Source organism: Macrotis lagotis, chromosome 5, assembly GCF_037893015.1.
Source record: "Macrotis lagotis isolate mMagLag1 chromosome 5, bilby.v1.9.chrom.fasta, whole genome shotgun sequence".
NCBI classification, from domain to species: domain Eukaryota; kingdom Metazoa; phylum Chordata; class Mammalia; order Peramelemorphia; family Peramelidae; genus Macrotis; species Macrotis lagotis.
The window spans coordinates 70,850,800-70,866,042 of record NC_133662.1 but is presented as its reverse complement, the minus strand read 5'-3'; the positions used below and the strand labels follow the sequence as shown (position 1 = coordinate 70,866,042).

At 31.2% G+C, this 15,243-nt stretch overlaps 1 protein-coding gene across 1 annotated transcript in view; it reads right to left on the bottom strand.

The window, feature by feature from the left end:
* Positions 1 to 15,243, bottom strand: part of BCKDHB (branched chain keto acid dehydrogenase E1 subunit beta) — a 275,861-nt gene that overhangs the window by 75,648 nt on the left and 184,970 nt on the right. The window contains 1 exon segment of the mRNA XM_074237385.1: positions 15,096 to 15,182. Within this exon segment, the coding sequence (XP_074093486.1) occupies positions 15,096 to 15,182 (87 nt within the window).

Genomic DNA, 15,243 nt, shown 5'->3' with positions numbered 1-15,243 from the left:
TAAAGGCAAAGCAAGATTTTATGTCTCTGCTTCCAAAGTTTGGGGAAACAGTTTGAGGAGTTCAACAAGGCACTTGCAACAAATTTAAAATATCAAATATAAAAGTACATAATAACACTGGTATTAACTGAGGTCTGATGACTTGTGTTCAAAATATCCACAGAATGTAATAGAAAATAGAAAAGAAACCAAGACAAAATTTCCCCAATGAATATTTTGCATTCATCCCAATTTCTAAAATTAAGATTTACTGTATCCCTTAAGGAAATTGTGTATATTAGAAAGAAAGGATTTATAGGTGAAGAAAATACCAAAGTTCAAATTACTTGTTACTTTAAAACAATTCTGTTTCATATCTTTAGCATTTAAGTATATAATTCTAGAATGCTGCTTTTTGTTAAGTCAACTTGATTATTCTCAGAAAAATTCTAGCAATGAGTTAACTTTTCACATATAAGCAGCTAAGTGTAAAGGACAGGAGAGCACTTGGGCTCCTACCAAAAGCACATAGCAAAAAAAAAAAACAAAAAAAAACCCCAATAATGGTTGAGGGTTAAAAGGAAGAATGAGACTGCATGAATGACTATACCCTTGAATTCAAGGGTGACCAGTTCTGACTAGTGATGATACTAAGGAATTTGTGAGAAAATCTAAGGTCTTTTATACATTATACAAGTTGATGATAGAAGTCTGGATGATTTTTTTTTATTCTTGATTTACCTCCAGCAATATTTTTAAAAACCTGATTGGTGACCTAGCTTGAAACTAATTTAAGGAACAAACTAGAGGGGAAAAAAATAATAGATTATTTTAGTTATAATAATAATAATGCTGCTAGTAAAAATTATAAAATTGCTTTTCAGTATTACAGGTCAATAAGACAAAGAAAAGTTTTAGATTATTAGAGCCCCCAAATACTGTTATACACATATATCATATACAAAGTATATGATAACCATAGTTTTCCATGTTCAAGTGATGAGAGAGATCATAGATATATATGTATATATATATACATATATACATATATATCTATGATCTCTCTCATTACAAAATATATATATATATACATATATATATATATCATGATTGACAGGCAAGGATATAACTACAATATAGACAAATCTATATTATGATGAAATGGAGTCATCTTATTTCCATGAATTCTATCAGTGAAAAGTGTAGGTTTAATAATCAAATTAAGCTCATGTATGTGTGTGTATATATATATATATGTATATATATATATATATATATATATATATATATATATAAATTTTCCATTTAGTTAGCAATGCAGTATGATTTTCCATTTTTATGTCCTTACCTTAAAAGGGTTAAGAAACTATTCAAATAATCTCATATAATGAAATTTTAATTTTCTGCATAAACTGTATTTATTATAGTAATGCCTCTTACCTAGCTCTCAGGATAGTCTTTCCTCAAACAACACTGTCCAATGAATGGCTCAATCCCTGGAATCATAATGACCTAGATGAGTATACCCAAGCTCATTCCAAGGTTTTGGTAGCTAACAAAATTTAATCTCCAAGCCAAACTAAAGTAGACATGAAAAAAAAAATAAAAGAAATAATAGCATAAGGGTTGGCATAATGTACAGTGTGTTTTACATAAATTATTTTGATCAATCAATAAGTATTTATTAAGCATCTACTGTATGGCATATACTATACTAAGCACTAGGGATTCAAAAATGGAGAATATGTCCTCAAAGACATTGTTTTTCTAATGAACATATAAAAATATGCACACTAGATACAAAATAAATGGTTTGGGTAGTTTGGCTCTAAAATTGAGTGAAGACAAATGGGGGGGGGGGGGGGATGGAATGTTAGGTAAGGTATACCAAGGAGTCCTTGATCTGAATCTTGAACAAAAAAGGGATTCCAAGAAGCAAAAGTGAGAAGGCGTTGAGTTCTAAGGCACAAAGTAAAAAGAGCATGTGAGCAGAATAGCCAATGGGTCATTCTTGAATAAATTGCAAAGTGCTTGGAAATGAGCAATATATAAGAGGCTTGAAAAGATAGGAAAAGATAATATTGTGAAGAGATTTAAATGCCAAGAGGAAGAGTTAATATTTAATCCTAGAGGTAATAGGGAGCCACTGGAATTTATTGAGTAATTCAGTTGAGTGACAATCATTATCATCATTTAACACATGATGAAACTAAGGGATCAAAAGGGTTAAGCTACTTGCTCAGGTTTCCTCAGCTAGGAAACTGACAAAGGCAGGATTCAAACAAACACCTATCTTCTTAATTCTGAGACCTGAGACCATCTTTATAAGGACTACATCATGCTACATTGTTATTGAAAAGAAATGTTTCCAGTACCACACTGTAACTAAAAATCTAGAGATCATTGTGAGCCAGCAATAATATTACTTAATTCAATATTTTGCAATGATGTAAAACTTACTACTCTCTAGATGTATTTTAAGATTGAGGAATTGTCAAGTTAGGTCTTCTCCATATCAACTCAGACTGTAACTCATCTATAAATTAGTAGACAGTATTCGAGGGTAGCTATGAACAAAAAATTAATCCCCCTCCCATGATAAGCCTCTTTCTCCAAACGTATATTGGAACTCAGAACTAAATAGAATGGGCAACTTTGTATTTTAAGGCATATTCATTTTATTTTCCTTGGTCTATCAATTGACTAGATTTGATATTTCTAGATAGCATCACTTGTTAGTGGTCTTGACTGGATTTATAGGAATGAATGCAAAAGAAAATGCATGCCAAAATGTGTTCAAGTTATTTTAGTTCAATTTAATTTCTGCTGATACCATAGGGTTATATATTCAGGGCAGGCAAGTGAAAATGTGGAGTGCATTTTATATTTGGACCTGCTTATATACTATGGACAAAATATTGATATACTTTGCTAAAAGCAAGTCCTTAATATGAAAGTTCATATTTACATAAAGCATAAATTTAGGAGTGATTATTTCTTCCTCAAAAATATTCACAATAGGATTATTTTAAATCATAACCACTTCTAAATATTTTAAAATACCTTTTTGGAGGGCATTCAACTTTTTAGAATGAGTCAATTTCATTAAATATGATAATAATTAAGGTAATTAGCACTTGAAATTTGAAATCTAGAGATAACATCCATACCTTATTTTATCTTCTATTTAGCTTTCTTTTATTCCTCTTTTGACTTCAAGAACATCATTTTCCATCTTTTTTTTGTACTGATATTTTGTTTCCTGTAAAGTTCTAATCTATTAATAGCAAAAAGAAAACTGAATTTAATGTCAATGGACCTGAGAACAAATCTGATTCTACCACTAACAAAGTGTGACCTTTGGAAATTCACTTAATCTCTATGTGTCTCAGTTTCCTCATCTACAAAATGAGAGCTGTAGAAATCTATGGTCCTTGATACAAACTATTACCCTTAAAGAGTAAAAGTAGTATAGTGGGGAAAAAAACACTGGACCTGAAGTCAAGAAAAATGCACCTTCACTATATAATCCCTCTAAGGCCTTAGGCAAGTCATTTGAACTCTCTGGGTCTCTTGTTTTCTCATGCTAGAAAAAAAGGAATTCCCTAGATAATGCCTAAGGTTTATTCCAATTCAAGATGAGAGAAATTATTATTCCATTTATACACACACACACACACACATACACACACACACACACATTTCCATGACTAGAGTATAAACATCCTGAGAACAGGGAATTATATCTCTTTTCTGGAGATAATGGAATAATATTTTCCATATAATAGATGACAAACATTTAATCAATTCAATTTTTACCTTCTTCTCTATCTTCTGTAGATTACCAACTATCAATAAGGTTTCTAAAATCAGACAAGAGGGAAAAATGCCTCCTCACTAATTTAAGAACTGAGAAAAGTGGCAAGGTAAAGTGGATAGAGAGTTAGCCTGGAAGTTGGTAAGATTTGGGTTCAAGGGGCGGCTAGGTAGCATAATGGATAAAGCACTGGCCCTGGAGTCAGGAGTACCTGGGTTCAAATCCAGTCTCAGACACTTAATAATTACCTAGCTGTGTGGCCTTGGGCAAGCCACTTAACCCCATTTGCCTTACCAAAAAAAAAAAAAAAAGATTTGGGTTCAAGTCAAATCTCTGCTATATCTGGTTGTGTGACCTTCCATAACCAAGACAACTATCTACAACTATGAGTTGCAACGAATGGCAATGATAAATTGAGTTTGCTCAGGAACTCTCCCTAAATCAATGAAATCACAATTCCAATACTCCTTTCTCTCAAAAATTATATAATCCACTCTCAAATAATAATAATTTCATTATTACAGGATTATTCTTCCCTCCCCTCAGGACCAAAGATATCTAGTTCATACAAAGGCATTTTCAAGTGGCTTATCAAGGAATATCTTCTTTATTTAAAGCAATTTGTGATTGTTGGAATATACTTTTAGCTTCAGTAGAATGTATTTTGTTACCATGGGAGGATCCATTCTATTGTTGGAATATGCTGAGGGTACTATGTAGAACAAAAGAGAAATGGGATTATGCAAAGAGAATGGACAGTGAAGACAAGGAGAAAAGAAATAAAAGTAGACTGAGATACTAAAGAAAGGAAGCAAAAAGAGAGCCCAGGAATATTTCACAATCATTATTAACCTAATATTTTTTTAAAAGAGACATAAAGATGAAATGGAAATCACTTGGTTTTTGTGGCAATTAGGTGGCACAATAAATGGAGTGCTAGATCTGGAGTCAATAAGATATAGAGTTTGAATCTAGTCTCAAAAGTTTTACTATTCAGGCAAATTTCTTGCTTTTCATTTAATCTCTGTGTCTCAAGTTTTTTTTAAAGAAAAAATGGGAATAATAAGAGTTCCTGTGGATTATTTGTCATGGGCTAAAGAAGTAATATATATGTAAGAGAATTTGAAAACTTTAAAGCACTACCTAAAAGAAAGTTATTATTAATGATTATAATTATTGTGGATGGATGTTGGAAAGATCAAAGAGGTCCCTAATGATCAGAGTAAAAAATATCATAATCAATAAAATGTATGCAGGGGCTAATATAAGACCTTGCTACTAGTAAGTTTTCAAAATTCCTTTGATAAACAATAGACAACTAGCAAGGATAACTATAGCTATATAGCATTTTAATGTTTACAAAGCTTTTCCTCTATAAAAAAGTGTGGTACAATGTAAAGAGGACAGATTCTCAGTTCAAAAGATTTAGGTTCAAATTCTTGTGTAACTTTGAGGAAGTTGCAAAACTAATCCTGACTACAGTCCTCTCATCTGTAAAATCAGGAGCTTTAGGTTATACATTAAGTCTATGATCCTATGAATCTTATGAGGCAGGAAGTAGAAATACTATTTCCTCATTTTATTTCTGAAGAGACTGTGATTCAGAAAGCTACAATGACTTGTACATTTTTACCTAAACAGTAAATTCCAGAGTAGCATTCAAATCTAGATCTTCTGCTTCCAAGGTCAGCAACTTTTATAGATTATACTACCACTAAATGCTAAACTATGATTTTATAAGGTACATATTTTGTTCAATTACAGAATATAATGGTAAAATGGACAGTTAGATGGTGAAATGTATAGAAGATTGGTCCTGATGTCCCAAGTTCAAATCTGGTTTCAGATATTTGCTAATTGTGTGACCATAAGCAAGTCATTTAACACCATTTCTCTCCATTTCTTCCCAAAGGAAGAACTATCTATTAGTCATAATTGAATCAGGGAATAATTGAAAGGAATAGAATTACCTAACATAGGATTAGATGTTCCTTGATCTAAAACCCCATTTCTACTTATTGGTGAGATCTCCTAGGGAATTTTTAAAAATGGAATACATGCCAATTCAAAAATTATGATTTCTAAATTATGTGCCAATTACAAGTGCTTCCTGGGGAACAATCTCTGAAAAAGGATAAGCAAAAGAAAATATAAGTTGTCACTAGTTTGAGACTTTTTGTGGGGGGGGTCGAGAGGAAGAAGGAAACTACATGCCTTGCTCCATGGGTCTTCCCAGGAATTGATTCTTTATTTGTCCAAATGGGGAGAAGTATTTATGTGTTATAAGTGCAGCACACTGTGATAAAGCACAGTAGGAGCGGAATAATTTATTCACTTTAGAATGACTTCTGAATAATGAAAAATATCAATTCTCTATTTCTATTACAGGGTAGGAAAACTGTTAAAGCATAATCAAAGTTTTGGTAATTAATTGTTTCCACAAAGAATTCGACTATTCACCATACATTTACCAAGTGCATATTGTGTACATGGACCTGTACCAGGTAGTGGAGGAGATAAAAAACAAACACTGACAATTCGGTAGAAGTAAAAGGTTAAAAACTTTTAGAGACTGCTGAGTTTCAATTTGGAAACCACTATAATCAAAATGCAGTCCTTGCCATCAATGAGTTTATAGTTTGGTCAGACAAATAACATAACTAGATGATTACAACAAAAAAAATAATATATATGAAAAGTGTGTAAGAAATGCAAAGAGGTAAAATCATTCTCAAGACTGAGGAAGACTTATAAAGGAGGAAAAAAATGTTGATGGATTTTAAAGTAGGTAGAAAAAAATATAATATGGAACAAAGTATAAGGATGCAGTATAGTACAGATTATACATATGGGACAACAAGGCATCCAATCTGACTTAAGTCCAGGATCTAAGAACTTCAGGCTAGAGAGACAGAACTATTCTATAGGGAAAAGGGAACCAGTGAAAAGTTTTGATTATTAAGAATAATATGATCAAACTTCTAGAGGCAGAGCCAAGATGGCAGAATGAAGCTAGGAAGCTCCTAGAGTTTGCCCCCAAACAACTCTAAATAAAGCCTCTAAAGAGACCATAAAACAATAAAACCCACAAAAATCCAAGTGAAACAAGGTCTCAATTCAAGATATTCTAATGCAACTCCAGAAAAGATCTGCTTTACAGGAATAAAAGGAGAGTGTAGACCAGCATAATCAGGAAAGCTGGGAAGTCAGTGGGAGGCTCTTAGATACAGCACAATTCAGGTCCTGGCTCAGTAGGCTAACACTGCAGCATGTCAGCAGTAAGGGTCCCCAACCAAGCTCAGAAGACAAAATTTGAGACCAGGAACTCTGGTATAACAGGCAGGATTGGGTTGGGCTACCTGAAAACAGGGAACAAATCTCTAGTAGCTGAAATGCCAGAGAGGAAAGTCAAGGACTAGCCTTCCCAGTCTCAGCACAAGGAGTTTAGACTGTGCCTTCTTTGCCCCAGGAGAAAATCCAATTATGAAAATGATGGGGAAAAAACTAATCCTAAAAAACTACTATTCTGATAAGGCCAATAAAAACACCATTTCAGAAGAAGAAAGAAATGACAAAATGTCTACAAGTGAAACCTTACTATATCTACTGGTGCCTGAATAAAGATTGATGCATACATTTTCTCTCACTTTATTTTTCTTGTATGTGTGGCGGGGAGTGGGGGGAGGTATGTTTACTTTTACAGCATGATTATTGTAGTAATGTTTTTCATGACATTATTTTAACCTACACCAAATAATTTGCTTACTCACTGGGGGCGAGGGTGGGGGATGGGGAGTAGAGGGAGCAGAATGGGAGGAAGAGAGAGAATATGAAACTCAAGGTTTTTTGAAGTAAACGTTGAAACTTGCTTTTGCATATGGCTAGAAGGGGAAAATTTTAAAAATAAAATAAAAAGAATACCATCTAAAGCAATTTAAAAATGTTTAGAAACCAAAATTTACTTGATATTTAAATAAAGGATACCTTAGAAGGCTAAAAAAAAGAAAGTTTTTTAAAAAAAATCTGTCACACACTATTACATGGTTGGTGAAGCTATGAACTCACCCAACATTTCTGGAGAGAAATTTGGAACTACACCCAAAGGGCAACAAAATGTACATACCCTTTGATCCAGCAATACCACTACTGGGTCTATACCCTGAAGAGATGACAAGAAAGGGTAAAAACATCACTTGAACAAAAATATTCATAGCAGCCCTGTTTTTGGTGGTACAGAATTGGAAATCAAGTAAATGTCCTTCAATTGGGGAATGGCTTAGCAAACTGTGCTTTGTGTGTGTGTGTGTGTGTGTGTGTGTGTATTTATATATATATATATATATATATATATATATATATATATATATATATATATATATATATATCATGGAACACTACTGTTCTATTAGAAACCAGGAGGATGGGAATTCAGGGAAGCCTGGAGGGATTTGCATGAACTGATGCTGGGTGAGATGAGCAGAACCAGAAAAACACTGTATACCCTAACGGCAACATGGGGGCAATGATCAACCTTGATGGAACTAGCTCATTCCATCAGTGCAACAATCGGGGACAATTTGGGGCTGTCTGCAATGGAAAATACCATCTATAACCAGTGAAAGAACTGTGGAGTTTGAACAAAGACCAAGGACTATTACCTTTAATTTAGAAAAAAGACTGATTATCTTATTGTCTGATCTTGCTATCTCTTATACTTTATGTTTTTCCCTTAAGGATATGATTTCTCTCTCATCACATTCAGTTTGGATCAATGTATACCATGGAAACAATGTAAAGACTGACAAATTGCCTTCTGTGGGGAGTGGGGGGGATGGAAGTAAGATTAGGGCGAAAAATTCTAAAACAAAATAAATCTTTAAAAAAAATCTGTCACATAGTAGGCATCTATTAGGTGCTTATTGAATTGAGAATTGTAATAGAGTAAATAGTAATAACTTGGCATATTACATACCAAAAGAGAGAAAAAAGTGCCAAGATTTTAAATATGGAAGACTGAGTGAACAGTGGCACAAATGCAAAAATAAAGTTAAAAGGAGCAACAGGTTTTAAGGCTACCTCGGGGCATGATAGCTGTCAGGTGTCCATGGGGAAATAAGGTAAAGCTAGTTGAAAGGTGATAAAAAAGATAGGAATCCGGAGCTAATAAGTATTATTTGTTTAAAATGCAATTATAAATATTTATCAGGAATAATTACAATGTTACACATAATGTATCATAACTTTTTTAAAAATCAATTTTCAAAATGATAGCAAGTTTTATAGTCTTAGAGTAGGCTTGTAACATTGCTTACATAAGGAAATGTTTTTTTATTTAAAAGTATGCTTTTGGATGATATTATTTTCCTATGTATTTTGGCGTAACTCCCAAAGAGAGGTGAGGAAGATATAAACTAGTGAAGTAATCTACTCCAAATCTGTGCAGACTATCATTAAGATTATAACTGTAGTGGCTACTTAATAAACTTGTTGCTGAATCTCTTTATTTACTTTTTTATACATGTAAAGGGATTTCATCAATCTGTTATCAAGTAAATTTAAATATTGACTAAAGGAATTACTTCTATTTTATAGTCTTCAAGATTATTATTTTTTAAGTGATCCCATTTCTAATCAGTACATGCCTTACCTAAAAAAGTGAAAGTATCACTACTTATATCTGTTACAATTCCATTGAATTATTAATATATACACTATGTTGTATTTTTTCTAATGTACTACGTTATCTAAAGCAAATCAGAACATAAAACTGCTCATGCAATCACTACATTATTGCTTAAGCATGTTTTTGCACTACATCTCAATTTTCCAACATATTAGCTTTAAAATTTTTTAATTACAATAATTTTCCATGAATTCAAAAACTCTATTCTCTGAGATTTTGACCTTTCATTGCTATCAATTTGTCAATGTACATATTTTAATTTTGAAAGTCATAAAGAATTTATATGCTAGAATACTCCTACAAAAAGCTACAACTTGTATGCAAGAAAGGCATAACTCTTTCATTAAAAGACATAAAAGTCTTCCTTTCACATAATTTCTTATCTTTTCAGATTATTGTAGTTTACAATCCCTTTAAATATATATATATATATATATATATATATATGTATGTATATTTTTCAATTCCTGACTTTTTAGTCTAGTTGAGACCTCACAGAAAGGATGGAACAATAGTATGGAAACTTACCATGGCCTCCAACTGGACTCTTTATTGCAGCCTTATTGCTTCCATGTGTAAAAAAAAAAACAAAAAAAAAAACCCAAATCTTTAAGCCAACCACAATCCCCAAGATTTTTGGCATTCTTATTGAGTACTAAATCCAGAAGACGGGGGGCGGGGGGGGATTTTACTTCTCTTGTGTGTTTTTCTGTCAAAAGTAAAATCCAATCAGACTAATAATTTATTTCTTCATTATGGGAATATATGTTACAAATGAATAATAAAGATAAATTTTTACTGTTCTTAAAGCAATATACCATATTAAATTTATGTATGCTAAGAACTGTGCTTCATATTATGATTTAAATATGTACATTTATGTGTATTATTTTAAAATATTAAATAATTTCAGAATTATTATTGATAAAATAATATTTTTAAATGTTGAAAAGATCTGTGATTATACCAAGGCAATAAATAAATCAACATAAAAATAACCCTGTTTTGCTCAATAGTAACATCTATCAGTCATGTTCTTTCAACTTCTTCAAATGAATGAGGTCCAATTATCACTTAAGAGAAGTATATTTTTATTTTAGTAACTGCAAATGGAAAACAGGAAGAAAAATTTATCCCCCCAAAAAGTGAAAACAAATGGAGATTAAAATTTTAGATGAGAAGAGATAGCAAGCTTTGAATCTGAAACTAACAAATTTTTCCCAAAAGAGGGGTCAAATACACATAAGTCTGACAATCCTCCTCACTTCAAATGAACTCCAACTAATTTGAATAATAATAATTTAAAATATTTAATTTTCATTAAATAAAACCTCTATGTTTGCAGTTCATTATATGAGATTTTAATAACTTTAATACATAAAAATGAAAAATCCTCATAATACCTTGATCATTTTTCTACCTATAAGCACTATGTATCCATAGCCATTTAAAAAGGGAAGATTTATCTTTTACATAAGATGATAGGATAATTACTTTAGAAGTGGAAGGAAACCTAGATATCACTAATTATAATAGTAAAATTTTACAATGTAGAAACTGAGGAACAAAGTGATTTGGTGCTTGCCTAAGTCACATATACTGTGAGGAAATTTGAAGAAGTATTTGAACACAGATCATTATAACTTCAAGTCCAGTACCCTATCGATTATACCTTTCAGTCTCTCCATATGACTAGATAGGGCAGACAGCATGCATAAGTGTACAAGTTACTCACCACGGAATTCAAAATACCCAGCAGTATGAATGTGGGCAAGTCATATAAATTGTAGATGAACTACCCTGCATCACTGGTGAAAATTTGCTTTCTGAGAGGTATCCACATCACAGAAATTATAAATCCAGAACAAAAATTTGATTAAACAACATTTTAACAAAATACTAAAAATACTGATATTTTTGGTTATATTTCCTGCATACAACAAACCATACTAAACTAATTCAATTTTACAAAGCATATTTTCCTACTTGAATAGAAACAGTTCTATTATGTTAATATTCAGTCTAATCTTGTTTATTTGGGAAGAATTTTTTGGTGTTTCTTTTGTTTAGTAATTTCAAAAATAATCATTATTTTATCTAATGTTCATGATCACTTTTTGATTTTTTGTGATCATATTATTGACTTAATGACAGTAGAGATGAAGAGTTGACTTATGATTACAATGGTTTTAGGGAACTCTCAGGTGAGGAAATTTCTTCTACAAATGTAAATCAACAACATTCTTTAATGTATGTATGTGTATGTGTATATATATATATATATATATATATATAGAGAGAGAGAGAGAGAGAGAGAGAGAGAGAGAGAGAGAGAGAGAGAGAGAGAGAGAGAATGAGAATGAGAATTTCCTAGGATCCTGAAAAGTAGTATAATATATTCTGATGTGAAACTTGAACCCAATTCTTCCTGGCTCTCAAGGAGGTTCTGTATTCACCATGCTGTGTGATTTAAGAGAGATTAGAAACCCACAAAAATCATATTAGCAAATATTTTCTGGCTGTACATTGTCAGATATATTTTCCAATTGTTGATACAATCAGAAAAATATTTAAGCTAGTATTTTAATCTATAACACACAATTTGTTTTAATTACACTAAATTGGAAACTAATACAATGATACAATGTCTTTAAGGTTTCTCAATTCAGCAAGATTTTTAAAAAAATTAGAACAATGGAGTTTCCTTAGATTATCAAAAATTAGGCACCAGGAGAAAATAATATTACTTTATAAAAAAAATTTTTAAAGGGAAAATCTGGCATCCAACAAACATAATATAGTTTATTATTTCAGCTTAAGAAAACAACTACAATTGAGAATTGTTAAGTGATTACAGTTACAACAATGTAAGGCATTCTTAATTTATGTCACAGATTTAAAAATCAAAAGACTGCCAATAATCTTTCAATGTTTTTTTTACAAATTCAATACTTCCCATTTGTAGATCACTTCAAAACACAACAAAACATTAACATCAAATATAATAGCACTGTCATCTCACTGCATAATCCCAGTAAAAATCATTTTATCCCCATTATCACTGCACACATTTTTTCATTAACAGGTAGGGACATATTTGTGAATACTGAACTGCTTTAATTTTTCATTAAAATTCAATTCCTCCACATTCCGTGATACCATATTTAAGCTCTTCATTTTTGCATAATTCATTTAGGTTTTATTTTGTAAATGTTTAATTTTCTTACTATAAGAAAATTAAAATTCAATTAATTCAATTTTCTAAGTTCTTTAAGATAGGGATTAGATGTGCTTGTCTATCCTATCAATGTCTTATTTGTAAATAACTGAAATAAATTCATGATTGTTCAATTGAAGCTTTTTTAATACAAAAAAACTAAAAGAGAATAAATTAAACGACTGATCCAGAAATCCAATCACTCTATTCTGACATTTCCTAAAGAAAGAAACTGGACAGGTATGTGCAACACACATAAAATTTACTGTGCCTTAAATGGGACAATACATTAAAGGCACAGCTAGAAGCATAATTCACAGTTTTATTTTCCAATCTTTTTCCATTCACTTTGCTCTATCCCCCACCACTACTCTAACCCCCTTTTTTGTTGTTTAAGAAAATGTAATGACAATTTAACAATATATAAAACAAAGCATTTGGTGGTCAAATTTATAAAGCAGTCAAGTGAAGTTCAGATTTAGACAAATATCAATACTTTATGTGAGAAAGAGCAAATTGAACACATTCTTGGGAAAACAAAGTTCAATTTCTTTTTTCCAGCTCTCCTATCACATGACCTTGACCTTAGTGATCAACCTTTAAGAACCTTTAGCAACATACAACTTCTATAAAAGGACAATGGAAAACTGGACAAGCTGAGAAAAAAAAAACCTTTAAAATGCATACTACTGATGATGCAAAGAAGAAAATTAATGTCTCCTAATAAAATGTCTCCTAAACAAATGGCAGAAGTCAATTGCTTGTGCATACATTATGAAATCCTCTAGGAACGGGGGGGGGGGGGGGGGGGGGAACCAGGATTCCTAAGAGGTAAACTGACCAACAATAGGAAGAAGAGTCAGGATCAAGGTTTTAGATTGATCAATTGACAAGGTTGAGTGCAGGAAAGGCCATTGCATTTGCATCCTGAGGGAAACTCAGTCTCAGAAAGAGGATGAAAGAGAAAGAAATAAAAAAACTGACATTAAGGAATCTCAAAGTCAGCTTTTACTAAATTTTGTGTGGTACCATTCATTATATGTTCTTGCATTGATGAAGCTCAGATAAATTATAAATAGCAATAATATTCTGTTAATTTTAATTTATAGTTAACAGATGATTAATCTCATTCTTTCAAAAAACATGAAAATATTTCAATTTTTCATTAATGTCACTTTTTAAATAATTCTATTTAACCTAATCAACACCTGAAATTACTTTATTATGCTTTATACCAAACTAAAATTTTAGCAGTTAATCTTTTAAAAAATTAATCATTTTTATAGGTAGTATTAAATACTGAATAAATGTTACTCAATAGCAAATTTTTTACTTTCTGAGAAGGGTTATGATTAATGCCTATACTTTCCATTTGTAATAAAATGGAATTACTACTACTATTAAAATGAATTAAAAACTAAATTTTAAAAGTTAGCTTAAAGTTTATTATGAAAATTCATATAAAATAATTTATAAATTAAGAAAAATTCTCAATATGACCAAAGAATAGTGCACTTTTAACAGTGAATATTTCATTCCAGGGAGGCATTTTTGCATTAAAAATTTGCTTTCAATATATAAACTTTTTAAACTATCTACTTCATGATATGGCATAAAAATGTGAATAAAGGCATTAAACAAACTATCTAACAACTGGAAGTGATACAGAGAGGAATATTTTTTTATGTAGCAGGACAAACATTTTTGAGTGACTATTTTAAAATTTAAATCTTTACATAAGCCCTTCAACTATTCTGCTATAGATGCCAGTACCATAAAATAATTTAGTTATACAATGTCTTTAGAAGACTGACTTTTTGACAAAGTAATTTATTACAAGTTGTAATCTAAAAACATTTAAGACTAACTTGAAAAAGAATCATTTCATAGTCAGCTTTTGTTTCATTAAATTCAAATCAAATTCAAATTGAGAAGACTTGCAAAATTCTGCATATAGCTTATTCAAATATCATTTTACATACTCCAGAATATGGTTTATTGAACTGATTTCAAACTTTCCTCTACATACATTTAACAGCCCTTATTTTTACACAAATCCTTTCCCAGAGGATATAATTACACCATTAACTAATAAGACAACAAAGACAGACAGAAAACATGAAGTTCAATAAAGTATTACCTTTGTATGTTGTAATAAGTAGTTTTTCCTCTGACACAGAAGAATTTATAAAATATTAAAACATATGCAAAAGAAGAAAAAACAAATGAAAGAGAAATAAAAGAAAAAAGAGAAGAGAACAGAAGAAAAGAGAAGAAAAGAGAAAAAAGAAGAAAAGAAAAGAAAAGAAAAGAAAAGAAAAGAAAAGAAAAGAAAAGAAAAGGAAAAGAAAAGGAAAAGAAAAGAAAAGAAAAGAAAAGAAGAAAAGAAGTTATTCTACCTGAACTGTAGAACTGATCTCCGATGCAAAGCCTCCTGTCAATGGAGCCTCATGACTGATCATGAGTCGCCCAGTTTTGGCCACAGACTGAAAAAGAGAGACAAAAAATTCAGTTTCCAAGAGCTGGTATTTTTTCCAACTTAGTGAT